The following is a 27,928-nucleotide window of genomic DNA, read 5'->3' as shown; positions in this document are numbered from 1 at the left end:
TAGCCTTTGGCTGATAAAATACTAACTTCTGATAATTATTTGACATAACATCACCTCAAAAGTGACTAGACTATCCCTTTAAGATACACCACCTGCGTGTTTTTTTTTTATTATTTGAAAATGCTAGAGTATGACAGGCTCACATCCCCCACAACCTTTACCTCAGACACATTCACTCATACATGCACACAGCCCCCCTCTCATAAACTTCAGCAAATACTGAACCACTCTTCTGAGCATGTTTGTTTTAGAAAAAGAGCCAATAACCCTAAAAACCTCTCCTGCTCCCTTCATTTCACATCATCTTCCCCTTCCTCTCTAAACAGGGTGACATGGGAGCCCCAGGTCCAAACGGAGTTCCTGGACTTACCGTGAGTACCTCTTGTTGTGTTTCTGTTGGTATGAACATGTTTTTTTCCCTCAGATACAAATTACATTAATTCAAGTGCAGGACTACCTATATATCAAACCTAAGGTGGTTCTTAAAGTTTAAAAAAAACAGCTATCAGTTAGGTTTCGTAATCATTTACACTTTCAGGTGCTTTTGTGGAAAACCAAACACACAAACAGCTTTTAAGCACTGAAGATGTTTTAAAACGTGGGAAATCAATGGGTTTTAAAAATGGAAGACATGCATGATGAGTTATCTATGCTTTAGTTAATCGAACAGAATTTCACAACACATCCTTATCTTTGTCTCATTAACTATTTTTGGAGAGGAACTTGCCCACCCATCACCTTGCCCTGCATGTCTCCTCAGTCCGACAGCCGCATAATTGTGTCTGATTATAACGTCTCGCTACTTTTTCTTGTTGTGCCTTCAGCCATCACTGTCGCTCCTCCTGGTCTATTCTGGGCTTCCAGTAGGCCTGTAATCGGAGGACTCGTTGATTATAGATCTGGTCTGAGCTTCACCTCCTCTGACACCGTACTGTACCAGCAGTGCTAAAATAATTAAAATATACAGACACCCTCAAATCCATCAACTCTAAGTGAAGGCTGGCCACTGTAAGGAGAGGGAGGATCATAAGATGTCTAGACAGATGCTCTTTTTTTTTTTTGCAATTTAGAACTCGTAAGAAAAAGTAAAAAATATTTTTTAGTCTCATTTAAAAAATCAGTGAAAAAATGCAGCTCTTGTGCCATACAATTAAACTAACTTCTTTATACTCCTTCATTTAAATTCATCTTGATTGGACAGGTTTTACTGGGCCAGAATTAAACCTGAATCCCACTTGTTGCAGACACTGATAACAGATTTCTATGTGCATGTTTATAGCAGAAAGAGTACTTTAAAAGGGTTGATAAGATCAGTGAAGCATGATGGTGGAGATGTGAAACAATTACTGCAAAAAAGAAAAAAAAAACCTCTCCGACATAATGACTTCAAGCTCTTGGATTTGATTTCGTTTATCCCATTTGAACATTTGATACCAAATGAGCTGATTTTTTTTTTTAAGGGACAACTTTGCAGCATGTATTTCAGCAATATGTTTTGTCACATGTGCGGGTACTACACTTTTCAAAGAGACAAGTATTTAATGAACCGAGCCAAGACTCCTCTTTATTCCAAGCTTCAGATGAAAAACACCCTTGGTTTCTCGATGTTCGCATATCATCAGCTATTGTTTTTTTTTGTGCACTGTGATATGTGCATGGGTAATCTGGAAACAATGAATTTGTTCTTGCCTTTAATAAACAAAGTTAGAGGGTTTACACATTGCATCCGTTAAAATAATGCTTGAGTTATGTGCTTATCTGTACTTTATACATATGTTATCACTAAACATTTATTGGCTATCCCATCTTCGTTTTGGCATCAGGGTGATATGGGACCTGTGGGAGAAATGGGCCTTCCCGGACCTGCTGGACTGAAGGTATTCTCACAAAAAGGCGCTGTCTTCTTAGATCTGCCTTTTGCATGTGATATAAAATAAGAGAATGGAAAAGAAGATCGGTTTGAGTTTAAAATTGGATGAGCTGCAGCTAAAAACCATTTAGAAATCAATGTTCTACACGAAACATCATTGCAATGCCACAACGGAGATTTCTGGGCTGTGACTTTCTAATGCGTTTGTCTGTGTTTGTTTCAGGGGGTTCCCGGAAATCCTGGAGAAGCAGGACTGAAAGGTGATAAGGTGATCTGAATATTCCTGTTATTGGTTCGAGTTTTAAGCTGCATGTGATTGATTTGTGCTCTTTGCATTGTTGTGTAGTCGTCTCTGTCAGTCTTTAGACATGAAGCATGCTTTAATTGGGGTTTCACCTTTGACCTAACCAGCACATGTTTTGTGATTGTCCAACTCAGTTAAAACATTAGTTTTGGTGGTTTCTTTAAATATCCATCATTTGTTTGTAATTTTTTTCTGCAATTCATTGGAGAAACTTTTATCTTCTCTGCCTTTTGTTTATATGTTTGTGAACATCAAGAGTGGAAGCTACTTAATAAAATTTTAAAAATATATCTATAAATTGTCCAAAAAGTAATAAACTTTTAAGAGTGCTTTGAGAAAGAATTGGAGGAAGCTTTATTGTAGTAAGAAAGACAAACAACCTAAGGGTACAATAAGAAATTAAATGTACTTTTTTTTTTAAACTAAGCTTTCCAATAAGAGTTTTATTTCTTAAGGACCATGCAAATCTGTCTCATTTTTTTATAAGCCGAGTTTTTGGGAATGGCCTGAAGATGAACAGCATCTCAACATGTGAACAAACAAGTAAAATCTGAAAGGTTTTTGTAAAATTCTTAATATCCTGAGTTTGGTAGCAGTAGAAAAATCTTGAAGCATTTATTGTTGTTTTCTAACATTTTTCTTGCAAAATAAATAGAAAAATTGCATCTCTTAGGATAGATAATGATTAAAAAAAACATTTAAAAAATGTTTATTTGGCCTGTAGGAGGCCACTCAGTGCAGGACTGAAATGCTCAAAACTCAGCAATAATTAGTTAGTTGAAACCTGGCTCGCTCTGTAAAACATGTGGTGCTACAGAATGGAGCGATTGTTATCGTGTGCATTTATAGGACAGATTGTCACCACATGAACAGCTTGGCTAATTCTACAAACTACAATAATTTTGCATCAGTGTTTATAATGCAGAAGGTGCTAATTTGTTTTGTGTGTTGGAAAAAGCTGAGTGTGATGGACAAAGAGGAACATTACAATCCCCCCCTAATGTTTTTCCTTTTTTTTTTCTTTCTGCCCAAACCTCATCCGTCTTCCTGCGTCCATTTGCGCCACTTTTTCTCCATCAGGGGGACGTAGGCATTCCTGGAGAGCAAGGAGAGATTGGGTACAAAGGAGACAAGGTAGGTTATCTTTGTTGAAATTTTATAAATGTTCACAAATTCTTCACACGCAGCTTCTTTCTTGCTAACCTCTTTAGCCTTTTTCCTGCACACAGCCTCCAGTCACACAGATTCCATGTTAGAAAACTATGCTGAGTTGCTACCTTTACAAAATGACTTAGCCAGATGTCTGCTGTCCAGCTCATGGAAACTTTCATATCAATCTTTCACATTTCTTTCTGCGTGTAAGTAAAATCTAGTTCATCACAGAACAAAAGGCCCCCAAGAGACAAAGAATATGGACCAGAGTCATGCATGTCTAATGTCGGTTTCCTTAAAGAAATTTAGGCTTTATTTTCTTTTCTTCTGGTTGCTGTCTGACCGTTTTTCTCAGTTTTTATGTGTTCTGTCTGCACTTGATAGGGCATCCAGGGGGCTCCGGGGTTACCAGGTATCCGTGGGAAACCAGGACCACAGGTTAGATCTGTTGTAATAACAATGTTAACACAAGGTTTCCCATCTAAAGGATTAGACCAACAGTTTGTGCTCGTTCACTCTCTGGCTTAAACTTAGATCAGATGATCAAACTCGAACATCTGTAGCTATAATTTCCTGTTGTGTTGTTGTTGTGCTGCCAGGCAACAATGATCGCCACTTATCAACGCTGTCTCTCCAGTTACCAAGCCAGAGTCTTTTAAATGCTTTCAGAATCTAGATTTGAAGGCGTATTTAGTTACCTCTCTGCATGTCGCCCTCACATTTAATCTGTGCTTAATTAGCAATCAAAATGTAAGATTAATACATAATCAATTTGTTGATGTAAGAGAAGTTTTTACATGACTCCATTAAACTGTTGTATTATTTCTACACTTTTTTAAGTTTATAGGGAACATTTGTGTGCTTACTGATCCTCAGAGGTGCTGGAGGGTGGTCTTTGTTTTCATAATCCAGTCAGCTATTTTCAGCAGCTGCTGGGCTAGTCGTCCACTTAGTGGACAGATTTGCCAGTGGTTTTATGTAACACCCAGCAAAAAGTTTTTTGTATTTTTTTCCATTTGCAAATTTTCATTTCCATATTTCCACCAGTGGTGCAACTGTCCCTCTGTCTCAGTTTTAGGAAGGAAAAAAACAAATCAATAAAAGTAAAATTTACCAGCGAAAAGGGAACGTACGCAAAATGAATCTTAAAGAAAATTTTATAAAAATACAACTTGAAAAAGGGAATTCTCCAAAGAAGTTAGTTTTGTTTCCAGGGCCTATTAATGACAATTTCTATTTAAAATAAACAGCTGATAGTTTTTTTTTTAAACTGAATGCTTTTAAGTGCTCTTTATTATTGTTTTCAGTGCTTTAAAAATTCTAAAAATAACTAAATAGATATTTAAATGATGAAGAATTTTGTCACAGTATGAAAATGGTAGACATTTATCAAAATAGCAACAAATTGATAAAAATGTTGTTTCAGCCCAAGAGCTGAAGAAAAAACTGTTTAATAATTTTGTGTGAAACAAAAATAACCATATCTATGTGCTTTAATTTAAAAAAAAATTAATTTACGATGAACTAAAGTGATGTGTGAAATGTTAAAAAGAACAAATATATATATTTTAAAATTTAGCAGAGTAAACGTAAACATTGACACAATAAGAAAAGATTGATGTAAAGTAGAAACACCTAAAATAAGTACAGTATTTAATCAGTTCATCTTATTTCATTTTATCGTTGTTTTTATTTAACAGGGGAAGCTAGGTGAGAAAGGTCCTGATGGTGCACCTGGACCACCAGGGCCTGAGGTTTGTATTTGCACTTTGTCTGCTGCGTTATGTTAGTCTGTGTTTCAGAAATATTAGAGACTCAGCTCTATTATTACTCTTCGCAGGGTTTCCCTGGTGACATGGGACCACCAGGAGACAACGGCCTTGAGGGACCAAAGGTGAGTTAAACCATCATCTTGACTAGCTGGACTATAAAATTTGTCTTACAGCACAAAACAGAACACAGTTAAGACTCTGCAGCCCCTCTTTGTTGAATCACACATCAGTGCTTTAAGCTGTATACTGATATTAGCATGCTAAAATAATTTTTAATTATTTAATTAGTTTTGCAGTTGTAGAACAAACCAAAACAAAAGTAGGAAAATTTAGGAAATGTCAGAGACTTACTGGCCTCAATAGGGTTGGTTTATCTTCTGGGGACCGTGAATCTTAGTCCAAAACTTTTGTGTCTCTCCATCTGATCCAACCAAACAGAATGCCACTATGTTCCCTACAGCTGCATTAACACAGTGCTTAAAAACATTTGCGTAAAAGAATATTTACACCTTAGCATTAATTTTACTGCCTTCTACCCATCAAGGGAAAACCAGGGGCCAGAGGTTTACCGGGGCCAAGAGGGGTACCAGGCTTGGAGGTAAGACTGTCAGATGCTACACACATCAGAACCATCCCAAAGCACCAGCAAGATATTTAAATTTTATGGCCCAAGGCTTGTTTTTACTGAACAATACCTTTTATATACCCCAAAACATCTGCTGTGTTTACATCAATTTTATCTGTTGCCAGGGAGACGAGGGTCCCCTTGGGCCACCAGGGCCATCAGGACTTGAGGTGAGATATTAGATTAACACGTGATGCTTCAGGGCTTTTGGGGAAGAGGACAGAGAGGATCTCTGCTGGATCTTCTGATTGTGGCCATTCATGCAAACAGAAGTTTAATTATCTTTAGAAAAAAAAAGAGAATATAGTTTCTATGATTTTAACTGTAAGAAAATTGAAGTATCTTTATTGTCTATCGATATTGCTCAGTCTGTGGAAAACACAGTTGCATGATGCAAACTTAGTAATCATTCAAAATGATTTATAGCCTTGAAGTAAAAGCTCACTAGAATCTTGGCATGATTTTAGTATCCAAAAGGTGCACTTATACTCTAAAAAAGCCTGGCATTTATCACTCATTATCTGCTTCTTGCATTTATTCTTAGCTCTTTTTATTGCATGCAGTATTTTTTTATGACTTTAATTGTGTGTTATAAAATGCTTTGTCTCAGTGCGATTTATTTGGCCTAAATTACCCACAGGTGGTAAAATAGATACTTATTATGAAATCTGGGGGGTGGAGGGTATTAGTGAGAAGTTATAGATAAGTCTGACTTTTTTTATAGCGACTGCTTTTTCTTCTATGGATAAGAAGTCTATCTACTCAGTCCCAAGAACTGCATACAGTTCCTAATCTTGACCACCAGGGGGCGATGACTGTCATCATAATGTTCATACATTGCAAGATTTAAAGTGTCTTAAAGTGCTGCAAGATGGTGATAAGCCACTGCAGAAATGAAAGATTTGTTTTTGTTTTTTTTTTTCTTATATGTTTTATTGACTGTTTAAGAATATTCTTTTTTTTTCTTTCTTTTTCAGCTAAATATGTTTTTAGGTTTACTTATCTGACAGAATCATTATCCCAGATATAGCCTGTTTTTCTTCATCTTGGACTTCCCTCCTTCCTTCCTCTGTTGTTTTTTCTTTCGCTCTAACTCCCCCCACACTCACATGGCTTCTCTAATTCTCTGACCCCCCTTTAGCCTCTATCTGAGGGGAAGTCTGTTTGACTCCCTCAGGAGCTGTGATTGATCTCTGGCCTGGTGCCACAAGTCTTCTTACACCTTTCCTTTCTCTAAAGTGGCAGCCTCTCTACCTTCTTATTTCTTCCATTCTCTTACACTTTTTATATGCTGTTTGTTGCTTTTTTTAATTTTGGTAACATGTGTTATTTTAATTTTTTAAAATCTCTTTGGCCAAATATACAACAAATGTTAATAAAAAAAACAGGCAATAGGAAGAAACAAGTGCTGGAGCAAAAATATTAATCCTCATTTTACAACAGGAGTTGACTTTTACTGTGTCTTTTAGTGAAACCAAGTGCAAACTTTGACTTTTTTATTACAGCTGCCAGCTTATCTGGGGTAAAACTTTGGAAATATTGAGTCACTAAGTCTTAAGGAGTTTGGCTGAGACATTTCTGACCTGAAAGTATTGCTGGTTAAAAAATATATAGAAATAAAATAACTTTTAGTCATTAAATGTCTGCAGTGTGCCTGAAAGTCCTTTCAGCATTACATCTACTTTCCTTTCTCAGCTGCATGCACACTGCAAAAACTTCATGGATCTTTCTTCAAATTGTTATTTCACAGGAAAAAGATCTTTTCCATTTACTGTGAATTTGTGATGAATATTACTGATGCGTTTACTGGCAAGCAAATGTCTCTTATTCGGTATTCATCATTCTGTGGGTCTTTTTTTTCAGGGTAGAATGGGAAGAAAAGGGTTTCCAGGGATGGTTGGTGCAGAGGGAGTTAAGGTGAATAAAATCAGTCTGATTTATCTCCTTTTTTGCCTTTTTAAAAAAAATACAAGAAGAAATCCATTTGTCACAGTAATCTCACAAGTAAAAGTGGATTTGCGTCTGCAGGGTGAACCCGGTATCACAGGCATAGTTGGACCTATGGGAGAAAGAGTAAGAATCCCTGACATTACCTCTTCCCGCTTTGAATATTTGTACTTGTCTCACGCCTCTTATCCAAGAGAGTCTTTTCCATCCATCCATCCAACATTGGCTTTCCATGTTTCAGGGACTGGTGGGTTTTATCGGGCCTGTGGGAGAGGCAGGACTGGCAGGAGAGAAGGTAAGAATGAAAGCAACAATTCTCCTTGTTAATTTTCCGTAACATATCTTCGCAGTGTAATACAAAATAACATTTGTATTTACGGGTTTTAGGGGGATCGAGGGGAGATGGGCCTTCCCGGACCACCTGGGGTAAAAGGATCATTGGTAAGACGCACAAAAAACAGAACTGGGGGAATATAAATTAGATTTTAAAATGGCGGCAATAAATTATTGTGGATGCTCAAATTTGGGCTCACACATGATTTCCTAGAAAAAGTGGTTTGCGTGTAAAGCTCAGCTGGGCAAAAAAAAGTCTCTAATGCCACATTATAATCTTAAAATATATGCATGTAAGTCTTGTGAGAAGATTAAAGTCCTCCTAAGATCCACTGAGCCATGTTTTTAGCCTTTTTAGAATCTGACATTAAACTTTGTCCCATCATGGGTCGTTTCACACCCCATCACTTGAAGCATGACAATTTTCCTACAGGAAATGGACAAGTGGACATAAGTAAGTTAAGCAGTATATAAAAGCCTTTACATTTCCTATAAAAGGTAGGTTATAAGTCAGAATGGACCTACATAAGGAGCACTTGGAGTATTATTTTTCCTACTACAGGTTTAACAATGACCTGATTCTGATTTTTTTTTTTTTTTTTTTTTTCTTGGGGAAAATGTTGACATGAGGTTTGGTCGGGAAAAATAAGAGGCTTCATCTTCCTATGGTTTACTTGGCAGGCTTAGCAGAAGGTACCTATTGGAAAAAGTTGTGACTTTACTTTAAACAAAGAAGGGAAATAACAGCAGTGGACTCCTTTTAGAATAATTTACTTCCCTACCATAAGAAATACCACCTGCTCTTTACTGGGATTTTCCTTAAAAATTGAAGAAACAAAGACTTCTGCAGGACTGTTGCAGAACTAAGTAGGAAAGTCTTTTCTAACTGTTAGTTTATCACTGTCACACACTTACGCTTCTCTTTCTAACAGCTTGTGGCTTCTTTGTTATGTGTTGTGTTTTATCTTTTACGGACCATCTGATGTATATGACTGGTTGGAGAGGTTAACAATTTAGTCATCATTGCTGTTGGCTCACGGCCAGCGGGATTTCTCTGAGGACTTCACCACTCACACTTCTAAGGAAGTTCTCTGTTGGCTCGCTTCCTCAGCTACAAACCAGAAACAGACCCTCTGGAAAAGACAGCATCATAGAAAGTGATGGGAGGCGCTAACAGAGCACTCACACTGTAGGCATCTATGTTTTATTTCTGCGGGCACATGACATCAGAGTTGCCTACTGTGCTATATAGGCTTACACACTGAATGGATTTTATTGTTCTCAGATGTTCTGGATAGTCTGACCAAAGCATTTCCCATTAGACAGTTGTGCTTTTACAAATGGCCTAGCCAGAAAATGTAGTCCAGTTAAAAAAAAAAAAAAAAAAAAGCAGCCAGAAGTGGGATGTTTTATGATAGAAAGTGAGCTCCTTAAACTTCTTCTTTCCTTTTTTCTTCCATTGTTGCAATGTGCTTTCCAGTGCACATTTCTGCAGATGAATTCCTGTTTTAGCAGTGCATATGGGGGCAAACCAAGTGCAATTTATTGAATTTAAAGTGATTTTGTGTCTTTGTGACAACACCTCTTTAATCGATTTCTTTACGAAAACTTCTCTCCAGTTATTCTTGGAGTGTTCTGTGTTGTGAAAAAAACAAAAAGATCTCCTTAATGTCACAGTTACTCTAAGATCACTGGGTTAATAGTTTGTGTAATACAGTTTTATGTCACATGTAATTTATGTGTGTGTTAGGATGTAAGGTTTTTGTATTATGTTTTGTCTTCATATTTCAGTTCGAGTTTATTGTTTGTTATTTAGNCACCTGCCTCTAGCTCCATAATCATCTCACCTGTGCCCACTTCCACTAATCACCCTCTGCCTTTAATACCCGGTCACATTCTCTACTTCTCTGCTGGTTCATTGTCATACTCTTGTCTCCCTGATGTTCTGTTTGTTCGTGCCTTCTTGTCTCCCAGTGGTTCGTCTTTAGTCTCAGGTCTGTTCAGGTTTAGTTAGTTAATGTTTTTTTGTATTTAGTCTAGGTTTTGCTGCCACGTCAGCCTTTGTTTTGGGTTTGCCTTTTATTTCTAAATAAATTAGTTTTTTTTTATCAACATGAGTCTGCGCTCAGGGTTCGCCTCCTCCACCCCGTTCCTGACAGAGTGTTTGTCTGTGTACACACAACAGGGTCACCCAGGGACGCCAGGTGAAACAGGGCCTCCTGGACCACCAGGAAGACCAGTAAGTTACCGTTTTTTCTTGTTTCTGCTCAGTCAGTTACACCTAATGCCAAAGCTGCGGAAAGTAGGGGAGCGGAAGGTGCTGCAGCACCTCCTGATGGATGCAGGATGACATGCATGTCCAAATACATATCTAATGAAATATTCCTAAAAATAAATTTAAAAAAAGATGTTATTAAAGCTACATTTAAATTTCAGTAATATTTAGATATTATTTATAAACCAGTCCTGTTATTGTAAATTAATGTTTAAAACTTGACAACCTTTTAAAACCATTATAGGTCATCATTGCAATTTTACAAGTATTGTCTGGACTAAATAAACAGGATTCTATATTTTTATTGTTCATATCTAGATAAGACAATATCCACTGCCAGTGTGTATTTCACTGCATATATATTTTGTGGTCTGATATTATTTATGAGTGTTTAGAGTCATACAAATTCACACATGCTGACAGCACCCCCCCAACTGAAACTTGTTCCCATGGCTACGCATAATGCTTTATTAAGTGCTGACTGATCATGGGGTTGTACTCAGTGACAGAAAAACTAAAAAAGAAAAAAGATTAGTTGTGTCACTGTCTCCTTCTACAAAACCTGTAACGTTAGCAGTTGTAGATAATCATGTAATTTAGGAGTTCCACTAAAATGCTGAGCGTTATGAGACCTGACAGCCTCCTGCTGAGTATACATTATCCTCCTGTCAGTCAAAAACCCAACACCTATAACCAATTACAAGCTGCCACTGCCCCCTCCCTGCGGCCACGCTTGGCAGAGAGCAGGCCCTTTACTCCAGTTCAAAGTGGGGGCCACTGAACCACCAAAACAAACATAAATATGGGGCTTTAGGGTGCAGCAAGACAGGATTCCAGAGCAGGCCCTTTAATTGGTGTGAGTGACAGATCTAACAACAAACCCCATAGTGTGTTCCCAAGGTCACGCTGCCCTCCTCTGGGGTCAATAACCAGGGGGCCCTGAGGACTGTTAGTGTAAACTTTTGTTTTATATCCTCATTCTTTTTCCCTGACCCCTCTTTTTCACTCTTCATCCCCCCTTTTGTCTGTGTTTTGTTAGGGTCCCGCTGGAGCAACTGGGGCAGCTGGTACCAGAGGACCCAAAGGCCTGCAGGTGAGTTTGAAGGTTCACGCGAGCTGTTTATGCAACTCAAATGTCGACTGCTGGTTCTGTGGTCAACGTGTCACTGTCCTTAGCTCAAAGACAAGATGACTAGTAGAGTTATTAAAAAAAGTGTGCCTCTGTGTTTGTGTGTGTGTGTCTGGAGTGTATTTATTAAGAGCTACAATATGTACTTCTGCTGTTGATATGATGTTAGAAAACAAAAGAGTGAGCATAATGAAGTGGTGTAGAGCTCTCTGAAATTATGTCATGTGCGTTTAATGGAAATGTCTGCTCAAATGGCACACATGAAGGTTCAAAGCTGAATAGAGGGACTGTTTCATCTTTTTTTTTTTTTTTTTTTTGCAGTCATTGTTCATTGTAACATCTGGAATGATCCCATAAGTTTCCAAGATGAATATAGTTCCCTGGAAAAACAAGACTGATTGAAGGGGGGAGTCATCAGATAGTTCTATTGTTTGCAAGTAAAACAATACATCTAAAAAAGAAAAGACAATAATCATTTACAAAAACCAATGTGGCAGCTTTTGGACCTGGAACTTTTATTCAGGATTATTTTAGTTCTATTTCATTGAAATTATGAGTTTCACGGTAGTAAACATCGTATACAGATCCACAATAAATGAAAGTAGCATTTCTTGAAAAAATGTGTATCGCCTGCTGCCTTGCATGTCAAGGTTTTAATCGAAACTCTTGTGATTTTATTTGCTCAAAGCATGTGATGGGGATGACTCTCAACTCAGTAGTTATAGCCACTTTTGTGTTTGCTGGAGTCAATCAACTGTGGCGTCTGTCTTAAATCTGGTTGACTCCAGGAGTTAATCAGTTGTAGATTTACTTTGAGTTTCATAAAAAAATCTATCCACTTATTCATGAGATATTTTGCTGACAGACAGACAAACAGACATAGCTAATAACGTGATTGCCCACCATTCATGGTCCCAGGCAATAATTAAACCTCCACATAACATAATAAAATTACTCCAAATGTATGTTTTTGTTCATTTTTCATCATTTTAATTAATTACATTTTTTTCATCAATTTAATCCTTTCAATGTATTGTATCTTTTGTCTGTTGCTGCAACAAAAGAGTTCCCTTAACCAGACTGGGATTAATAAAGTACATCCATCTAACAATATATCTACCTGTATCCTTATGTGAAGTTGGAGTAGCAGCACTAATAATACAGTGTGCACAGTATATCAAATAAACTAAAATAATTTAAATGGTCCTTGTTAAAACATTTAAACAGAAATTTTGAGTTCTCATGGTAAGACATGTTGCCAAGTTTTCTATTCCAAACATCAATAAAAGTTGACAAACAAAAAGTAATATGCACACAGAAATTAAAACTAGCTTTGTAATCTCAGTATGACTGAAGTTGAATTAAACTTCTGAGTTTTTTTAAAGGATGGGAACTTAAATTGCAGAGAAGAGTCAACTGGAGGTTACACTCAGACTGTATCTTCTTGTAATAATAAGCTTTAGTGATGTGAAGATCCAATCACGATTGGCTCTGAGGTTTGTTGTTTTTAAGGGAAATTCACTTAAATGCAACAAACCTGAACACTATAATCTTCATCAGGTAATTCCTCAATGTATCAGGCTTTTTTCGGGCCTTTCTAATGTCAGCAGCTTTCACTGTCAGTGCATTGGCTTCTTGAAATCTCTTGAATAGTCTAAGATTAGGAACGTCAGTACTTCAGTAACAAGCAAGAAATGAAACAACTTTCAGAATAATCCTTTTTTAAAAAGTTCTGATTTCACCCCTTTTTCATGAACACAAAATACCACGGGATTAAGATCTGGGCTGTGAAATTTTGTCTGAGTAAAACCTCTCCATGTGAAATGAGAGTGGAAACAGTTAAAAGGAGTCTTATTTACACCACATGTCTTTTACATGTTAAGTTGGCTGTGGAGACAGAAACACAACATCTGTCTCCACTCAGACACAACATTGAAACGGTTTCAAAGATGAAAATATTGTGAAGTTGGAGACTGCATGTTGGCATCAGACCATGCAAAATTTGTGCCACTGCTGTTGCTGGTGTTTTGTGTCGGGACCGTATTTGTGTGTTCATAAAGTATTTGAACCTGCTGTATCAAGCCTGTGGATGTCAGGCATGAAGGATTACCAGTACGACTAATCATGCTTTGAATCTAAAAACTCCTTATGAAGTCTAATGAACAAATCCTCAGCTAATATTTTCCATATTGAAAACCATATGTTAGTCATTATCCCACTACTCTGCACACTGCACTGGTTACTGAATTGGTTATCGCCTGCTGACCAAAAGCAAAATCAAATGATGTTTTTGCCTGAGTGTGCTCGCGTTCATGTGCCTGTCTGTTCGGAAAATATCTCATGAACCTCTAGAGAATTTACAGCACTAATCTACAGCAGAATCAAGAGAATTGAGCACTAACACATACTGCAAGATTTCACAACACTGCATGGAGTCATACATTTACAACTTTGGACCAAAACTACTATAATTCTGTCCCTTCTCAGCATACGAGTTTATTTTAAATACAATACAATTTGGATTTAAAACAATAGAGGTCACTGTAACAATAATGCATTCCCTCAAGAATTGCTAGGTTTTAATTTAATTAAAGTTAAAGTATTGATTTTCATATTGCATAACATTATGTTGTTAGTTAAATCCTAGGCATAATATTTAGTCGTTTTTCATAGTTACATCAGTAGATGAAATATATTTCTGAAACAGCCACTAATCAGCCTTTGTAAAGTCAACCAGCGGGTAGCAGGTTCCCAAGACAGGAATGTTAATGAGCAGTACCCTTTCAGCTCTGTGTGTAATAGGCTTATAGCACTTTGGCTGTTGTTGTTCTCCCTGGGCCAAACCCACGGTGCATATGGTCATCAATCACCCGAACATCAAGGCCTCCTTCGTGATGATGTCCTGAGAAAATCACAGTTAACCACCTCCTATTTCTAACCCCTGAGATTGAGCAATAGATGATCTTATTTACTGTCAGGCAGTGAGCATCTTTTCAGTGTCACTGAGCCAGCATCTTGCAGAGTAGAGATGTGAAACTTGACAGAGTGCAGGTGCAAAGCAGATGGACCGAATTAGTTTGCAGCCTGGCTCCCATTTATTTTTACTGCTTACTGGACCAGCAGGACTTCAAGCAGTTTAGATTAATTCTGTTTGACAGTTTGCACCAATTTAATCTAAACTGTCAGATTATTTTGGTAGTGCGTGGCTGTTTAAATATGAATTTCATGCATTTGAGTGAACCATGGCTTTTTCACCCCGAATCCAGTGTTAAATTAATGCAAGTCATATGTCACCAAGAAAAGGGCCATGAGCTGTTTTGTATATCAAGCTTCCACATGCATAAACAGATTAGATGACATACTTTCACGCTGATCTTTCCAGTTTCCTAGACTTTGCACCCCTCACACAGCCTTCCCTGTGTGGGTGCTGCTGGTGTCAAACTAAAGCGATGTTTGTTCAGGGCACTTTGTGGCCGTCTGGCAGTGTTACAGTGACCTCTGTTGGTGAAGTGACAGCTGTCATGTTTTTCAGGGAGCAAGAGGCCCTGATGGTCCGACAGGAGAGGTGGGGTCAGAGGGTAAGAAGGTAAGGATGCTGGCATTCACACACTTAAACCATGCAAACAAATAGCCTTAAAATGACAAATATTAAAGATGTTTTATTATTTGCAATGCCTTAAAAGGGAAGTAATGGGGGGAGCTGCATGTGTTCAATAAGAGGACTGCAACTGAGATTACCTTTCTTTTTTTTCAATCACTACAGGGTCTTGATGGTCCTCCAGGAAAGATAGGATTCCCTGGATCACAGGTGAAACCCCTGACCACCTTTCTACTCTTCATTTTCTTCCTCACATATAGTTTTTAGGCACTTCGGTTACTGTGGAGGGGTGAGACATTTGCATGATTAAATAAATTGGTATATTGGTAGAAGGATGTTAGAGATGCAGCTGCTAGGAAAAAGAGAAAAAGGAAGGCCAAAGAGGAGATATATGGTTGCAAAAAAAGAAACCACAAGGTCAAGCATCTCCAACTTTTTTGTTCCTATCTTGTTTTTGCTGTTGGGATCATATTTTCAATATATAAACTTTTTTTTAATGAACAAGTCTAAAACAGTCAACAAAGGCTTTGTAACTCTTGTCAAACTACATGTGCGTTCTTAGAACAAGCTTGAAATGTTGTTTTTATGATCAACTTTGATCTGCTGCTGAAGAACGCTGAGTTGATCATTTCTGTCTCGTGCGTTCTTTCATTATGTCACTCCAGGGAAAGATCGGAGAGCCAGGGGAAACTGGGCCTAAAGGTTTTCCTGTGAGTTTATTCTTCTCATATTTATAAATAACACACATAGAGCTATAAACACTTTTTTTATTTTGTAAATTTGGTTAATTTTCAGGATGTACATTTTAAATGATTCCACATTTTTAATGTGTTTTAGCTGTTTTTAGTTGTCAATGGTAGTATAATGAAAACAATTTGAAGACTTTGTAAGGGCTGAATGAATAGTTTTGTACAGTGCCCTGAGATGACTTTTCCTGTGAACTGGTGCTACATAAATGAGCTGAATTTAACTAATACGATTTGAATAGTACATAAACAATGTTTTAGTGTTTACAAGTGATTTGATCTCACTCTTGCTTTCTGTCTTCAGGGAATCCAAGGGCCTTCTGGATCTCCAGGCGACAAAGGAGTAGCTGGCGAGCCGGTATTTCCAGCATTTCTCACAATTATCTTCACTTTCCTTAGTTTATACAAATATTTTCTCCTTCCAGATAATATCTTGGTTGGGCTCCTTTATTCTTTTTCTCCATCACTTTTTTTTGTTAAGGCTGCAGTCAGTGGTGTATATTCACTTTATATCATCTTATATCGTTTTTATTTTCCCCTTTTAGAAAGCTTTAATTCATTCTTTCCAGTATGAAACAGCTGTACAGTTCAAATTCTTTAGCCATGTAAATCTTAAATATAACAGCCACCAGGTCGTTTCTGAAGTGCATTTTTCTTCTTCTTAAAAATTTATTTGGTTTTACTGAACGTTTGTACTTGATTAGTCCAAAAAAATAGTTTTTCACTTCTTTACTACAAATGTTAAATATGCTAATAAAAAAGTCTTTAGTTTTCCAAAACATATCATATTTATTGATATAACTTCATACCTGCAGTTATTTCAAATTTCTGAGTTTGCAGGGAAATAATTGTGAATGTTGCAACAGTGAATATAATCCTTGCTGTCATTCATTCATTCATTCATGCATTTATTCAGATATTTATTTCTAACAAAGTTGGGATGCTTGTTTAATAACTGTTTTTATGTCTTCCTCAAATACCTTAGGTTAAATTTTGGTTGAATTTTGCTGAATGTGTGATAGTTTGCATGTGCGCTAAAGTGCTTTGGCAATATTAGGAACAGATTGGGGATTTTTATTATTATTTATTATTGACCTTTCTACCTAGTCTCTTACATGCTTGTGCTGCTTAACTTCTTTTAATGACAGATAAAACCTTTTTGAGTCCTATTTTTGAATCAAACTGAGCTTTTACCCAGGAATATGAATGAAAGACTACCAAGGTGGATTTAGTTATAAGTTTACAATTGCTTAAATGGGATGCAAGTCAACTGGGCAGCTATCCCGTATTCTATCCACTGTGATCAATAACTATTCATGGCAAAACATCAGTCATTTAGATGCATAGTTACTAACTGCTTTCAGAGCTGAATTATGCAGATGACTTTCTGATTTATCAGTAAAGACTGCCCAGAGATTTTCTGCTTTTTGCACATATTAAACTGATTTCTATTGATTGATTGGTTTTATTACCATTTAATCATCAATGCTGTCATTTATAGGGACCACCTGGACCACCCGGGACTGTGGGACTGTTAGGGGAGATTGGTCAAAAGGTGGGCAAATTGAGAACACACACTTATAGTTACAGTTAAACAATTGCAGACCTGAGCATTTTCTTGTGTTCATCCCGCATTGACAAAAACAGTACTGTGAAGACTAAATGCTACAATATGGGACATATGTTGCACAGCCTCTGCCAGTGGATCAGTAACACTTTTATGTCAGTAATCTTTCCTGTTGAACTAGTTTTACTTTTCTCTGACCTGACAAAGAGTATTCAGTCATTTTTCTTTTTAACAATGTATTCATCTTTTTTTTGTTTTGTTTACATCTTGTCAGGGTCCTCCAGGAAAAGTTGGTGAACCAGGGCTGCCGGGTGAACTTGGGGAAAAGGTGAGACAATAAACCTGGTAAAGTTTTGCAGTAATGCTTCATTTCGAGCTCCAGGATTTACTCCAAAGTGTTCTTGTGTGACAGGGGGCCATTGGACTTGCTGGGAACATCGGAGAACAAGGACTGATAGGCCAGAGGGTGGGTTTATGTGAATGAAGCTATAAAATATCTGCCTTTCCTAAGAAATGTATTGTATGGGGTAATGTGTGCGTTTATGTGCAGGGAGAGCCAGGCCCAGAGGGAGAAGCTGGTCCGGCTGGTCCTGATGGAGCAAAGGTGAACAGTTTTTAAACACCACCCTTGAAGCTGTATTGTTAGGCTGTAAAGGAAAATAAAATCAAAAAGAAATCCTTATTTTATGTATAGAGAATTAACAGAAACTTGTTGTCATGATTATATGATCAGGGTGACAAAGGTGACGTGGGGCAGGAGGGCGACAAAGGTGAAAAGGGTGAAACTGGTCTAAAGGGAAAGGAAGGTCTAAATGGTAGCCCTGGACTCACTGGTATCAGGGTAAGTAGTTTTTTTGGCAGAAATTCAGGCCCACATTTTTTGTATAATAAATCTATTTGTATTTATTGATTCTCTTGTTAGGGCATAGAGGGGAAGCCGGGTAAAATTGGAGAACGAGGAAAACCTGGACCAAAGGTAAGATGATCTCTGAAAACATTTTAATCCTCCACAAAGAAGGACGTAGAAGATTTGTCTTGTTAGTTTTTCTAGTAACTTCTGCTTCGTGAATCCCCAGGGAGCTAAAGGCCATCTGGGTCACCTTGGAGAGACTGGAACTGTGGGAAAGATTGGACCACCGGGATTTGTCGGGCCAAAGGGGTCCAGAGGAACAATTGGACACACGGTATTGAAACAGTAATGACAACAGTAATGAACAATAATGAGCTAAAAGCATTTGACATGATATTATGATTAACTACGCAATATATCTTGCCTTTAGGGAGCTCCGGGTCGAATGGGTCAGCAGGGGGAGACGGGTCTTCCAGGTTATGAGGTAAGGTCATTTGTTTGAAGTTCATGGATGTGAGTGAACAAGATGAAATAATATGTTGTGGTTACTTGATATTTTTATTTTATGTAACAGGATTTCTGGGTGTTTATCTTCACAGGGCCATCAGGGACAACAAGGGCCCATAGGGTCATCTGGACCAAAAGGTGAAAAGGTACACCTCTTTCACTTTAAAACAGACTTTTTTTTTTTTGTTCTTCTCCTTTATTTAATCTTCACTCCTTAGTCTGACCCTAGTACCTGTCACATTTTAGATCTTACAGTCCTAAAAGCATTAGCGATTTATTCACTTCATGAAATATCAACATTCTATATGTTTTTGTTTCTATCTATAGGGTGAACAGGGAGATGATGGAAAGAAGGAAGGTCCTCCTGGTCCTCCAGGTCTGATGGTAAGTCTGTTTTCTCCAAAGCAAATCCGAAAATTTGCAGTTTTATTCATGTATTTCCTGTGTGATCAGGGACGTCCTGGTGACAGAGGAGAAAGAGGTGAATCAGGAGACCCAGGGTACAAAGTAGGTACTCCATATTATTTTATCACTGCTTAATCGGGTGGTTTGGTTTACCAAATTAACATCCTGTTGTTATATTTAAGGGTCAAATTGGTGTCGATGGGGAGCAAGGCAGACCTGGAGCTCCAGGACAACCGGTTAGTGTCAAAACATTTGATTTTCCACACACAGTTCTGTCATTTAAAAGCCCATGCCAGTGCAAGTTGTCTTTTTACGCTTTCATTTACACACTTGGGATTTTCAGGGGCACCCTGGACCTCGAGGGCAGCAGGGACCTAAAGGGGCCAAAGGGGAGCAAGTAAGGGTGTGAAACTTAACATTTTTGTTCGCTATGTTGTACAAGGTTTGCATATCTGAAAAAAAGGTAGATTTTTTTCTTTGTAATATCTAAGCTATCAGTTTTATTTATGAAAGTTTTTTTTTAGGCTGCCCGTGTCCCGTAGGCTTGATTTTCAAAGTCCCAGATCCAGATCTATGTTTGATCACTTATTACTTGCGTCCAGCTGCACGCCTTGTTTAAAAAAAATGCAAATCTATTCCTAACTTTGAGTGACTTTGCTCAACAACAAACAAACCAAACCAACAACACAACCTCCTGGCAGAAACCCCTGAGGGCAAATATGAACTATTCCACAAATTCTTCCACAACTGCAAATATTTGAAGGTTTTTGTGATTAATTTATTTTTAAGAGGTAATGTTTTATAATAGTAAAACATTTACAACTTTACTCCATGAGTTTTCAATGAACAAGAAATTGCACTGACACCAACAAGTCTAAAGTGAGAAGAACTAACTGATGTTGCAAAAATCATAAACAATGGACATCAATTTATCAGAAATTACTGTAATTTTAAAGTCATATAGTGGTGTAATTTTCTAGCTTTGGCCTTAGAGCAAAATGGCATACAAGTTTTAAAAATACAAATACAGAAAAGTAACATAAAAATAAAATATATGTACTTATTGGACATTAAAAAATGCTTTTTCTATTTTTTTTAGGGTCAGAAAGGTAAAAAAGGTCAGTCGGGACAAAAAGGAGCCAAAGGACCAGAGGTACATCACTGATTTTCTGTAGATCAAAGTTGAATCAATTATCTGTAATCTCTTAGTGCAGAATACAAATGTTGTAGCTTTTTTTACTTCATGGCATAATTTCAGAAAAAGAACACATAAACACGTTAAAGATGTTAAATGTAGACAGCTGAAAACTGATTTTGTTTATTTCTCTGAAGTAGAACCAGATGGAAACGATTAATTTAGGAGAAGTATGTAGCATACACCTGTTCCATTCAGTCTGGTGATAAACTCATTGGTTTTTTGCAGGGTGGAGGTGGTCCCGCCGGTCCCAGAGGTGTGGTGGGCCCAGAGGGACGGGAGGGGGTCCCTGGGGTGGACGGGGTCCTAGGAAAAGATGGCAGTAAAGGAATGCCGGTGAGACTTCTTCATTAACCTGATTTACAAAGCTACTTCACAAAGCTTCATACTTTTGTGCATTTTGTGATCATGTCATTAACATTTGCTAAACAAATAACTCGATGAGTTTAAAGGTCTTTTTTTTTTTTTTTTTTTTTACAAAACCAGTAGTGGAGCAAAAATACCATGTTTGTTTTGCAAGAAGGTTATTACATCATTAAACTCCACATGATTTAACCTGATGGAAGCATAAAAACTAGAAAGCTTCTGGCAAAAACATCATAAATCTAATTCATAGAAAGCCAAAAGTTAATATTTTGACATGAGACATTTACATGGACAGTGTGACAAGAACAAACACATGAGCGTACCTAAACTGGAAAGGTCCAATCTTCTGGATATTTTTTTCTGGTTCAGCGTCATAAATTTATTAATTTTGCTACATAGGTCTTCAGTTTTTTTGTCCTATTGTACCTAGGGAGAGCAAGGTGATGATGGAGAGCGAGGTCTACCTGGTAAACCTGGTGCACCTGGTAAAACTGGTGTTACTGGACTCCCAGGAGAACAGGGGCCCTTTGGACCAAAGGTAAGCAGAAAAGCTGGCTATGGTTGACTATACATAAATGTTCAAGAATAAATAAAAATGAATGAGTATTTGGAGGTCCTCGTAATTAAACAGTAGGTGTAATTTGACAGACTGTGGAAATTCAGAAACGATGCACAGGCATCACAATCTTAATGATCACACTTCTTATATTGTCAAACATCTATTTATGCATTCATCCACCCAGGGTGAGCAGGGCCTTCGGGGACAAAGTGGACCTTCAGGAAAAAGAGGTTTCAAAGGTGGAATGGGATTACCAGGGCCACAAGGAGACCAAGGACCTAAAGGACAATCAGTGAGTATTTTCCAAACATACCAAATACACACACAACACACACTGTAATGACACTGAGACTGTATAGCATTTGTAAGACAGTTGAGTTAGAAGATTTTTTTTTTGATAAATGTCTAAATTTAATTCTTGAAATACCGTTTATTTTCAATCACTGAAATAAAATGTCTTCTTTAGGGTGATACAGGGGAACCAGGTTTTCCAGGAATCCTGGGAGTTTTTGGACCACGGGTAAGTTAATTACAAAACACTGACACAATTTCTGACAATAAATGAATGCAAGACAGAATATTTTATTGGTTTCTCCTCAGCAGAACTAGTTAAGAATATTTTAACTTTTCAGAATCTGACTCAGGCCCTGAACTTAGACAAACAAGGCTTCTTATCTTGATTCATTGCTGTTTTCAGGGGCCTCCAGGGGACTTTGGGCCAAAGGGCATACGGGGCCCTAAGGGGCCACAGGGTGCAATGGTAGGGGAATAAATGATTTGGAGAGTTTGTTGATAATTTGCTCCACAGCCTCTGTTTTACACTCTCTTTTTGCTTCTCCCCACCAGGGCAGAGGAGGACTTGTTGGTCCTGTGGGAATAATAGGTCCCAATGGAAACGCAGTATGTGTTATACTTTAAATAGGCCTTAAATTACTTTTTGCTGTTGTTCCTCAATACTGACTAGAGTGTGAACAAACTCTTACAGGGCCCTCGAGGACAGAAGGGCAATCGTGGAGAGACTGTGAGTTCCCTGATACTCTTAAAATGTTTTTAACATTATGTTTACATTGCATGCTGTTTTAATAAAAGAAATTAAGGATAATATTCAGTGATTTTGTCTTTTCTCATTCCAAACAGGGATTTCAAGGTCCACGGGTACGTTAAATACATGTTACATAGTCTCTTTTTGGTTTAAGAATACAATATTTATGTTAATGTGGATGCATGCAAATGAAGTGAACTGTGTGGTTTTTCGTTTTTTTTTTTTATTAGGGATCTCCAGGACCTCGTGGACTCCCAGGACCTCCTGTACGTTTTCCACTTTGATTAGTTTATACCAGGGGTCAGCAACCCAAAATGTTGAAAGCCATATTGGACCCAAAAAACAAATATGTCTGGAGCCGCAAAAAATTAAAAGCCTTATATAAACCTTATAATGAAGGCAACACATGCTGTATGTATCTATATTAGCCTATCTGATAGGCTAATATACCTGCTTCAGAGTCGGGCCAGCCGGGTTGGCCCTGCTTTGGTGGGTGACACAAGCTTAGCTCCTGTTCACTCATTGGTCGTGGGTGTGACCAGATGCAAGCATAAAGAACGAATGGTAGGAATATAAACAACAGCATTAGCTTACCCTGCAACGTTTACGCCGTCTGTCCCCCAGCTGAAGGCGCTGTAAAGCCTGAAATCTCCGGCGGATAACAGCTGTCCTACTCCGCAACAATCGCGGCATCCAGAGCATTTCTTCCACTGCGCCTCTCTTCCTGAAGTCTCAGGAGAATCCCCATAAGTTTAAAAAACGGCAACAACACAGGGCCAACGTTGTCCATAGCGCTTCCACTGTTTACATAACTTGACCTAAGTTTCAGTAGCGCACCCCCCGCGCCGCGGCCCCGCCCCCCGCAACACGAGGAGGTGTTCCTCTGCTCCCGACCAAACTGCCGGTGTGAACAGGATGCATTCTTTATCGAGCCGAGCGGAGTAGAGCCGGACTTCTGAATTAGGGTCCGTGTAAAAGAGGCATATATTAAAACAAAATAAATTTCTCTCCTCCATCTTTTTCCATTTTCAAACATTTTTGAAAAAGCTCCAGGGAGCCGCTGGGGCAGCGCCAAAGAGCCGCATGCGGCTCTAGAGCCGCGGGTTGCCGACCCCCGGTTTATACAAACATGGTGTTTAAATTTATTGATTAACCAGCATTTTTCTTTTTTTCAGGGTCCCCTAAGTATCCCTCTGTCATTTGTAAGTCATGTTATTTGTGAAGATTTTTTTAAACTTCAATATATCTAAAGCAATTTGTTGAAGTATATCATCCACAATTATGCAGTGGCATTGATTACGCAAGACTTTTTTTCTTTTCTACAGAAGGAAGATGGTCAATTGTACGTTGATTCACCCACTCCTCTCAGGACAGAGGTCAGTCACTTGTGATGTTTCTGTTTCTCCATGCCTTTTAATGTGTTGAAAACTCTGACTGATGTTCTCTGTGGTCCAGCATAAGCCAGTGATGGACCTGCCGATGCTAGACCAGGGCGCAGAGATCTTTAAGACCCTCCACTACCTCAGTAACTTGATCCAGAGCCTGAAGAACCCATTGGGCACTCGGGACAACCCCGCCCGCATCTGCAGGGACCTGCACAGCTGTGAACAGAAGTTAAATGATGGTAAAGAGGGATAATGATTGTGTTCTATGTAAAAATATGTCCATAGGCAAGTTGTTTATCCAAAATATTTTTGGATTTTCAGGCACTTATTGGATTGACCCCAACTTGGGTTGCTCATCTGACACAATAGAAGTCTCTTGCAACTTTACTGGAGGTGGACAGACTTGCCTTAAACCAATAACAGTGTCCAAGGTATGTAACACTCAGTGACAAACACATTAATATCAAGCACTGGGAAATTAAACAGACTTGCTCATCACCTCATCTTCTGCAGCCAACAGTGAGTGTTGGTCGAGTCCAGATGAACTTCCTGCACCTACTGAGCTCAGAGGCCATGCAGCACATCATCATCCACTGTCTGAACGTCTCGGTTTGGAGGTCAACTGAAGATCAGCTGGCTGGCAAGAAGTCTGTGAGATTCAAGGCCTGGACGGGAGAGGTGCTCGAAGTGGGAGGAGAGCTTGAGCCAGACGTTTTGGAGGATTCTTGTTGGGTAGGGTGAAGATGTTGTAATCTGGTGTAATGCCTTTTAGATCACGTCACTGCAGCATTAGTGATCTTTTTTGTTTTCTTTGTGTTTTGGACTCTTAGATAAAAGATGGGCGCTGGCACCAAACTCATTTTGTGTTCCACTCCCTGGACCCCACCCTGCTCCCTGTGGTTGACGTCATCAACCTTCCAAAAAATACCCCTAGCTCACATTACCATCTCGAAGTAGGTCCTGTTTGCTTCTTGTGAGGGCCAAAATGATCTGAGCGCGAAGGGGTGGACAACTGCGAGACACAATCTCGCAGGTGCAGAGAGAGCGGTCATGTAATCACTTACCATTCAGGCGTGGAAAAAGTAATCCCCCTCAAACAGATCCTGCTTCACTACCAATCTCCCACTGGACTGCATATGCAAAAAGAGAGGAGGTATGGGGAGCAAGGAGGGGGAATACGGGAGCTGAGGAGGAGCTGGGGAGTTCTTGCACTAATTTCTCCTCAGAACAGCAGAAGCTTCTTCAAGCTCTTAAAGGAGGATTTCCACACGGATGCCTGCTATAGGAGAGAGAAGGCCACATAACGTCTCCAGAACATTGATAAGTGAAGGGAGACCAAGGCCAGGTTCAGCAGCGGACTTTTGGAATAACTTATTTTTGCAACAGCTTGTATACTGTGTAATTTTTTGATATTCAATTCTGTCCGAAGAGAATACTTAAAGTAACTTGGATCTTGTAAATATATATATATATATATATATGCTCTATTATTGATTTTTATACATGTATATCTTATGTAAAGAAATAATCTTTAAGTGCAATAGAAAATAAAGGATAGTCTGGGATTTGGAGCGTATGCAGAAGAATCTTTCAGGGGTGCCATTTTGATTTGTCTTTGGTGCTTGTCTTCTTGTGATCTTGCATGGATGAATTAATCCAGAGCAAGACTTGTTTGCTTAAATTGAGTGGAAGTTATGCTTCTTTTATTTACTAGTCTCCAAATGGGAGGTTGTCAATTTTCTTCTTGGTGTGGAAGAAAACAACAGTGCCACACAGTGAAATCTTAGTATGACGCCACAAACCAAAGCACGAAAGCCATCCACATGAAGAAATTCAAGATATTTAAGAACATATATCGCTGAGGTTGTTACTCACACATTATTGAACCAGATGCCACTGATGATAAGGGAGAATTAGCCAGAGTTTAGATGATGAAGAAGAAAGGTATGGAGATCTAGTTCTCAGTAGTATTTTACTAAAACCTTTCTAACTGTGGAGTATGACATTATTGCTTCCTCATTTATGATTAAAACTAAAAGCCAACTAAACTATTTGCAGCAAACTGACTACAGGTACGAGCAATCTTTAGAGGAGAACTGAGCCACAAAGGAGAGATAAGCGGGTACAGGAATTTCAAATAAAGCCTCCACCTGCTATCCCATTCCCCCCAATGACAAGGTGCTAAGTGATTTCTTTAAGGTGCTAACCATAGTGCTGGTATTACACCACTTTTACTGAAAAATTCAAATGCTTGTAGTGCATGCTTACTTAAAATAATAAAAAAGAAACAGTACCATAGTGTTTGCTACAATGCTGACATCTAATTCAACATGACATGATTTCCAAACTGTTCATCATTGATTTCTTATTTAAAATGTTTTATATTCCATGCAACTATAGGGAGTTGCTTAATTTGAGCTTTTTTTTCTCTAAACAGGACTAAAATATCAAAACAGATTACGGCTTTAAATACCAGGGTTTGAAATGTTATAAAGAATGAAGTAATTTGTGTGTGTACAAAGCCCTCGCTGAGCTGTATGTAGTTATTTTAGAAACTAGTGAAGATCATTTTTATTAATAAAAAAAAAAAGAATAAACATTTCTTTGTTGTAGCTTGAAAACAAGTGTGTATAATATTGTAACGCTTGCTGTATACAGTAAACCCCCTCTTGCTAATTTAATGTTATTTAATGATGTTAATGTGGTTGCAGACTGGGCAAATCTCTGTTAGTTGAAGCAAAACTACTTTTTATGACATTATCTGTCATCCCAACTGGTCTTGGAGTTTATAGATTTTTTTATGTGTAAATTTGGGACTCCGGAGAAAAAATTCATTCATTATTATTTTTTTTATTTTATTTTATTGTTTTTTATGATAATCAACCATGTACTGTATGAGGACTGTGCTATACTATAACTTGTGTTTGAAAGAATTATGCAAATATGTGAAAGTGGTTTCTTCTTTTTGTAAATCTATTTTGAAAACAAGCTAAAAATACCTCATAATTTTACATGAGACTTGGAGCAAAGATTTTCTATTGCATTTATAATAATAATTATATTGAAAAAAAAAAGTTTTAAAATATCAACCAAATGCAGCAAGTCATCAAACTCTGAATAAGACCATTTCTGGTGCGTTCATCCTTTATCAGTTTACTTTTTAGTCATTGTTCATTGTCCATTTGTTCAATAAATACTTTTAATTTGTGTGTGGTTTTTTTTTTACTTTTTTTTACTACAATGACAAGCTTTAAAACTCGAAGAGAAACTGAAGTATTAGAAACAAATTAAGACAAATGAAAAAATGTAATTCTTAAAGTCTAAAGGGAAATTACAATCAACACACAAAATGTTTTCATACTTCTGGGGAAGTTTGCCTTGGACTGTTTTAATAGCTATTATTACAAAACATCCACAATTAAAAAGTTGCATTACAAACATGGTCCACCGGTGAGAAACATTTCACAGTTACCATTTCTCAAAGTGTACAAATATATAAATGTGTAAAGATGAAACAAAAATAATAAAAAGGTTGTTGAGCCTAAATCGGATTAATTAAACCATATCATGATACAGATATATAAATTAACCCTTTTATACCAGAAGTATACGTCTGGCGTATACTTCATTTTCTCTAAATTTTCATTGTTCCACTTCAATTTGTGTCCTCCTGCTGTTATGATCATTGAATAAACACAGCTAGTTAGGAATATGTGAAAACATAAAAATAAAAAATAAAGCAGCAGGTCCCTCTCATCACAAGGTTTGATAACATGGATTCTGCCTCATTTTTCACTACAGGTAACTGTGCTAAGTTCACAACCTGTTTGCATTTAAACATGTTATAAAAACAAGTAAGAGGTCTAAACTGGCACTTGTTGGAAGGTGTGAAGTGAATGGGAGATGTTTGGATACTTTTATGCCCCACAATAATGCACCCTTGTCTTAAGAGAGGTTGTTTCATACAAGATTTTTTATGTTTGGTCATCAGATTGGATATTTTACGAATGCAAAATACTGCTTCCGAAAGAGAAAAAAAATATATATATATATCATATGGTTAGCATCAACAGTCTGAAATAACTGCATGGTTTAAACACTGTGATCTAAACAGATATAATCTCCTATCCTGTTCCTCTTTTCTGGTTGTTCTGCATGTTTTAGTCGTGTCACTGCTTCAACACACCCACTTTAAATGACTGAATTACTTCTTCAACGTGCCATCAGGTTCTGCAGAGGAAGTCTGCAGATGAATGACCCATTCATTCAAACCAGGTGTGTTGGTGCAGAGAAACATCTAA

The 27,928-nt window shown here is 37.9% G+C and overlaps 1 protein-coding gene across 2 annotated transcripts in view; it reads left to right on the top strand.

Annotated features, from left to right (window-relative positions):
• The window catches only part of col27a1a (collagen, type XXVII, alpha 1a), a 63,359-nt gene extending 36,523 nt beyond the window's left edge, over positions 1-26,836 (top strand). The window contains exons 14-61 of one of the 2 annotated variants that reach the window (XM_017407833.3): positions 327-371; positions 1,824-1,877; positions 2,094-2,138; positions 3,255-3,308; positions 3,711-3,764; positions 5,027-5,080; positions 5,167-5,220; positions 5,643-5,696; positions 5,849-5,893; positions 7,587-7,640; positions 7,752-7,796; positions 7,912-7,965; positions 8,058-8,111; positions 10,189-10,242; positions 11,318-11,371; positions 14,940-14,993; positions 15,171-15,215; positions 15,671-15,715; positions 16,056-16,109; positions 17,253-17,306; positions 17,593-17,646; positions 17,731-17,784; positions 17,869-17,922; positions 18,052-18,159; positions 18,241-18,294; positions 18,395-18,502; positions 18,599-18,652; positions 18,768-18,821; positions 19,003-19,059; positions 19,129-19,182; positions 19,263-19,316; positions 19,424-19,483; positions 20,180-20,233; positions 20,504-20,611; positions 21,072-21,179; positions 21,385-21,492; positions 21,667-21,720; positions 21,898-21,960; positions 22,047-22,100; positions 22,186-22,221; positions 22,338-22,355; positions 22,473-22,508; positions 23,418-23,444; positions 23,568-23,618; positions 23,698-23,866; positions 23,949-24,058; positions 24,141-24,359; positions 24,458-26,836. In XM_017407833.3, coding sequence (XP_017263322.1) covers positions 327-371; positions 1,824-1,877; positions 2,094-2,138; positions 3,255-3,308; positions 3,711-3,764; positions 5,027-5,080; positions 5,167-5,220; positions 5,643-5,696; positions 5,849-5,893; positions 7,587-7,640; positions 7,752-7,796; positions 7,912-7,965; positions 8,058-8,111; positions 10,189-10,242; positions 11,318-11,371; positions 14,940-14,993; positions 15,171-15,215; positions 15,671-15,715; positions 16,056-16,109; positions 17,253-17,306; positions 17,593-17,646; positions 17,731-17,784; positions 17,869-17,922; positions 18,052-18,159; positions 18,241-18,294; positions 18,395-18,502; positions 18,599-18,652; positions 18,768-18,821; positions 19,003-19,059; positions 19,129-19,182; positions 19,263-19,316; positions 19,424-19,483; positions 20,180-20,233; positions 20,504-20,611; positions 21,072-21,179; positions 21,385-21,492; positions 21,667-21,720; positions 21,898-21,960; positions 22,047-22,100; positions 22,186-22,221; positions 22,338-22,355; positions 22,473-22,508; positions 23,418-23,444; positions 23,568-23,618; positions 23,698-23,866; positions 23,949-24,058; positions 24,141-24,359; positions 24,458-24,604 — 3,153 coding nt within the window. In that variant the 3' untranslated portion in view covers positions 24,605-26,836. The remainder of the gene's footprint in view (positions 1-326; positions 372-1,823; positions 1,878-2,093; positions 2,139-3,254; positions 3,309-3,710; positions 3,765-5,026; positions 5,081-5,166; positions 5,221-5,642; positions 5,697-5,848; positions 5,894-7,586; positions 7,641-7,751; positions 7,797-7,911; positions 7,966-8,057; positions 8,112-10,188; positions 10,243-11,317; positions 11,372-14,939; positions 14,994-15,170; positions 15,216-15,670; positions 15,716-16,055; positions 16,110-17,252; positions 17,307-17,592; positions 17,647-17,730; positions 17,785-17,868; positions 17,923-18,051; positions 18,160-18,240; positions 18,295-18,394; positions 18,503-18,598; positions 18,653-18,767; positions 18,822-19,002; positions 19,060-19,128; positions 19,183-19,262; positions 19,317-19,423; positions 19,484-20,179; positions 20,234-20,503; positions 20,612-21,071; positions 21,180-21,384; positions 21,493-21,666; positions 21,721-21,897; positions 21,961-22,046; positions 22,101-22,185; positions 22,222-22,337; positions 22,356-22,472; positions 22,509-23,417; positions 23,445-23,567; positions 23,619-23,697; positions 23,867-23,948; positions 24,059-24,140; positions 24,360-24,457) is intronic. The other variant, XM_017407834.3, reaches the window with a different exon arrangement.
• The last annotated feature ends 1,092 nt before the right edge of the window (positions 26,837-27,928 follow it).

Source organism: Kryptolebias marmoratus, linkage group LG14, assembly GCF_001649575.2.
Source record: "Kryptolebias marmoratus isolate JLee-2015 linkage group LG14, ASM164957v2, whole genome shotgun sequence".
Lineage (NCBI taxonomy): Eukaryota > Metazoa > Chordata > Actinopteri > Cyprinodontiformes > Rivulidae > Kryptolebias > Kryptolebias marmoratus.
Note: the sequence above shows the minus strand (reverse complement) of the source record. Positions and strands in the feature narration are given on the sequence as shown.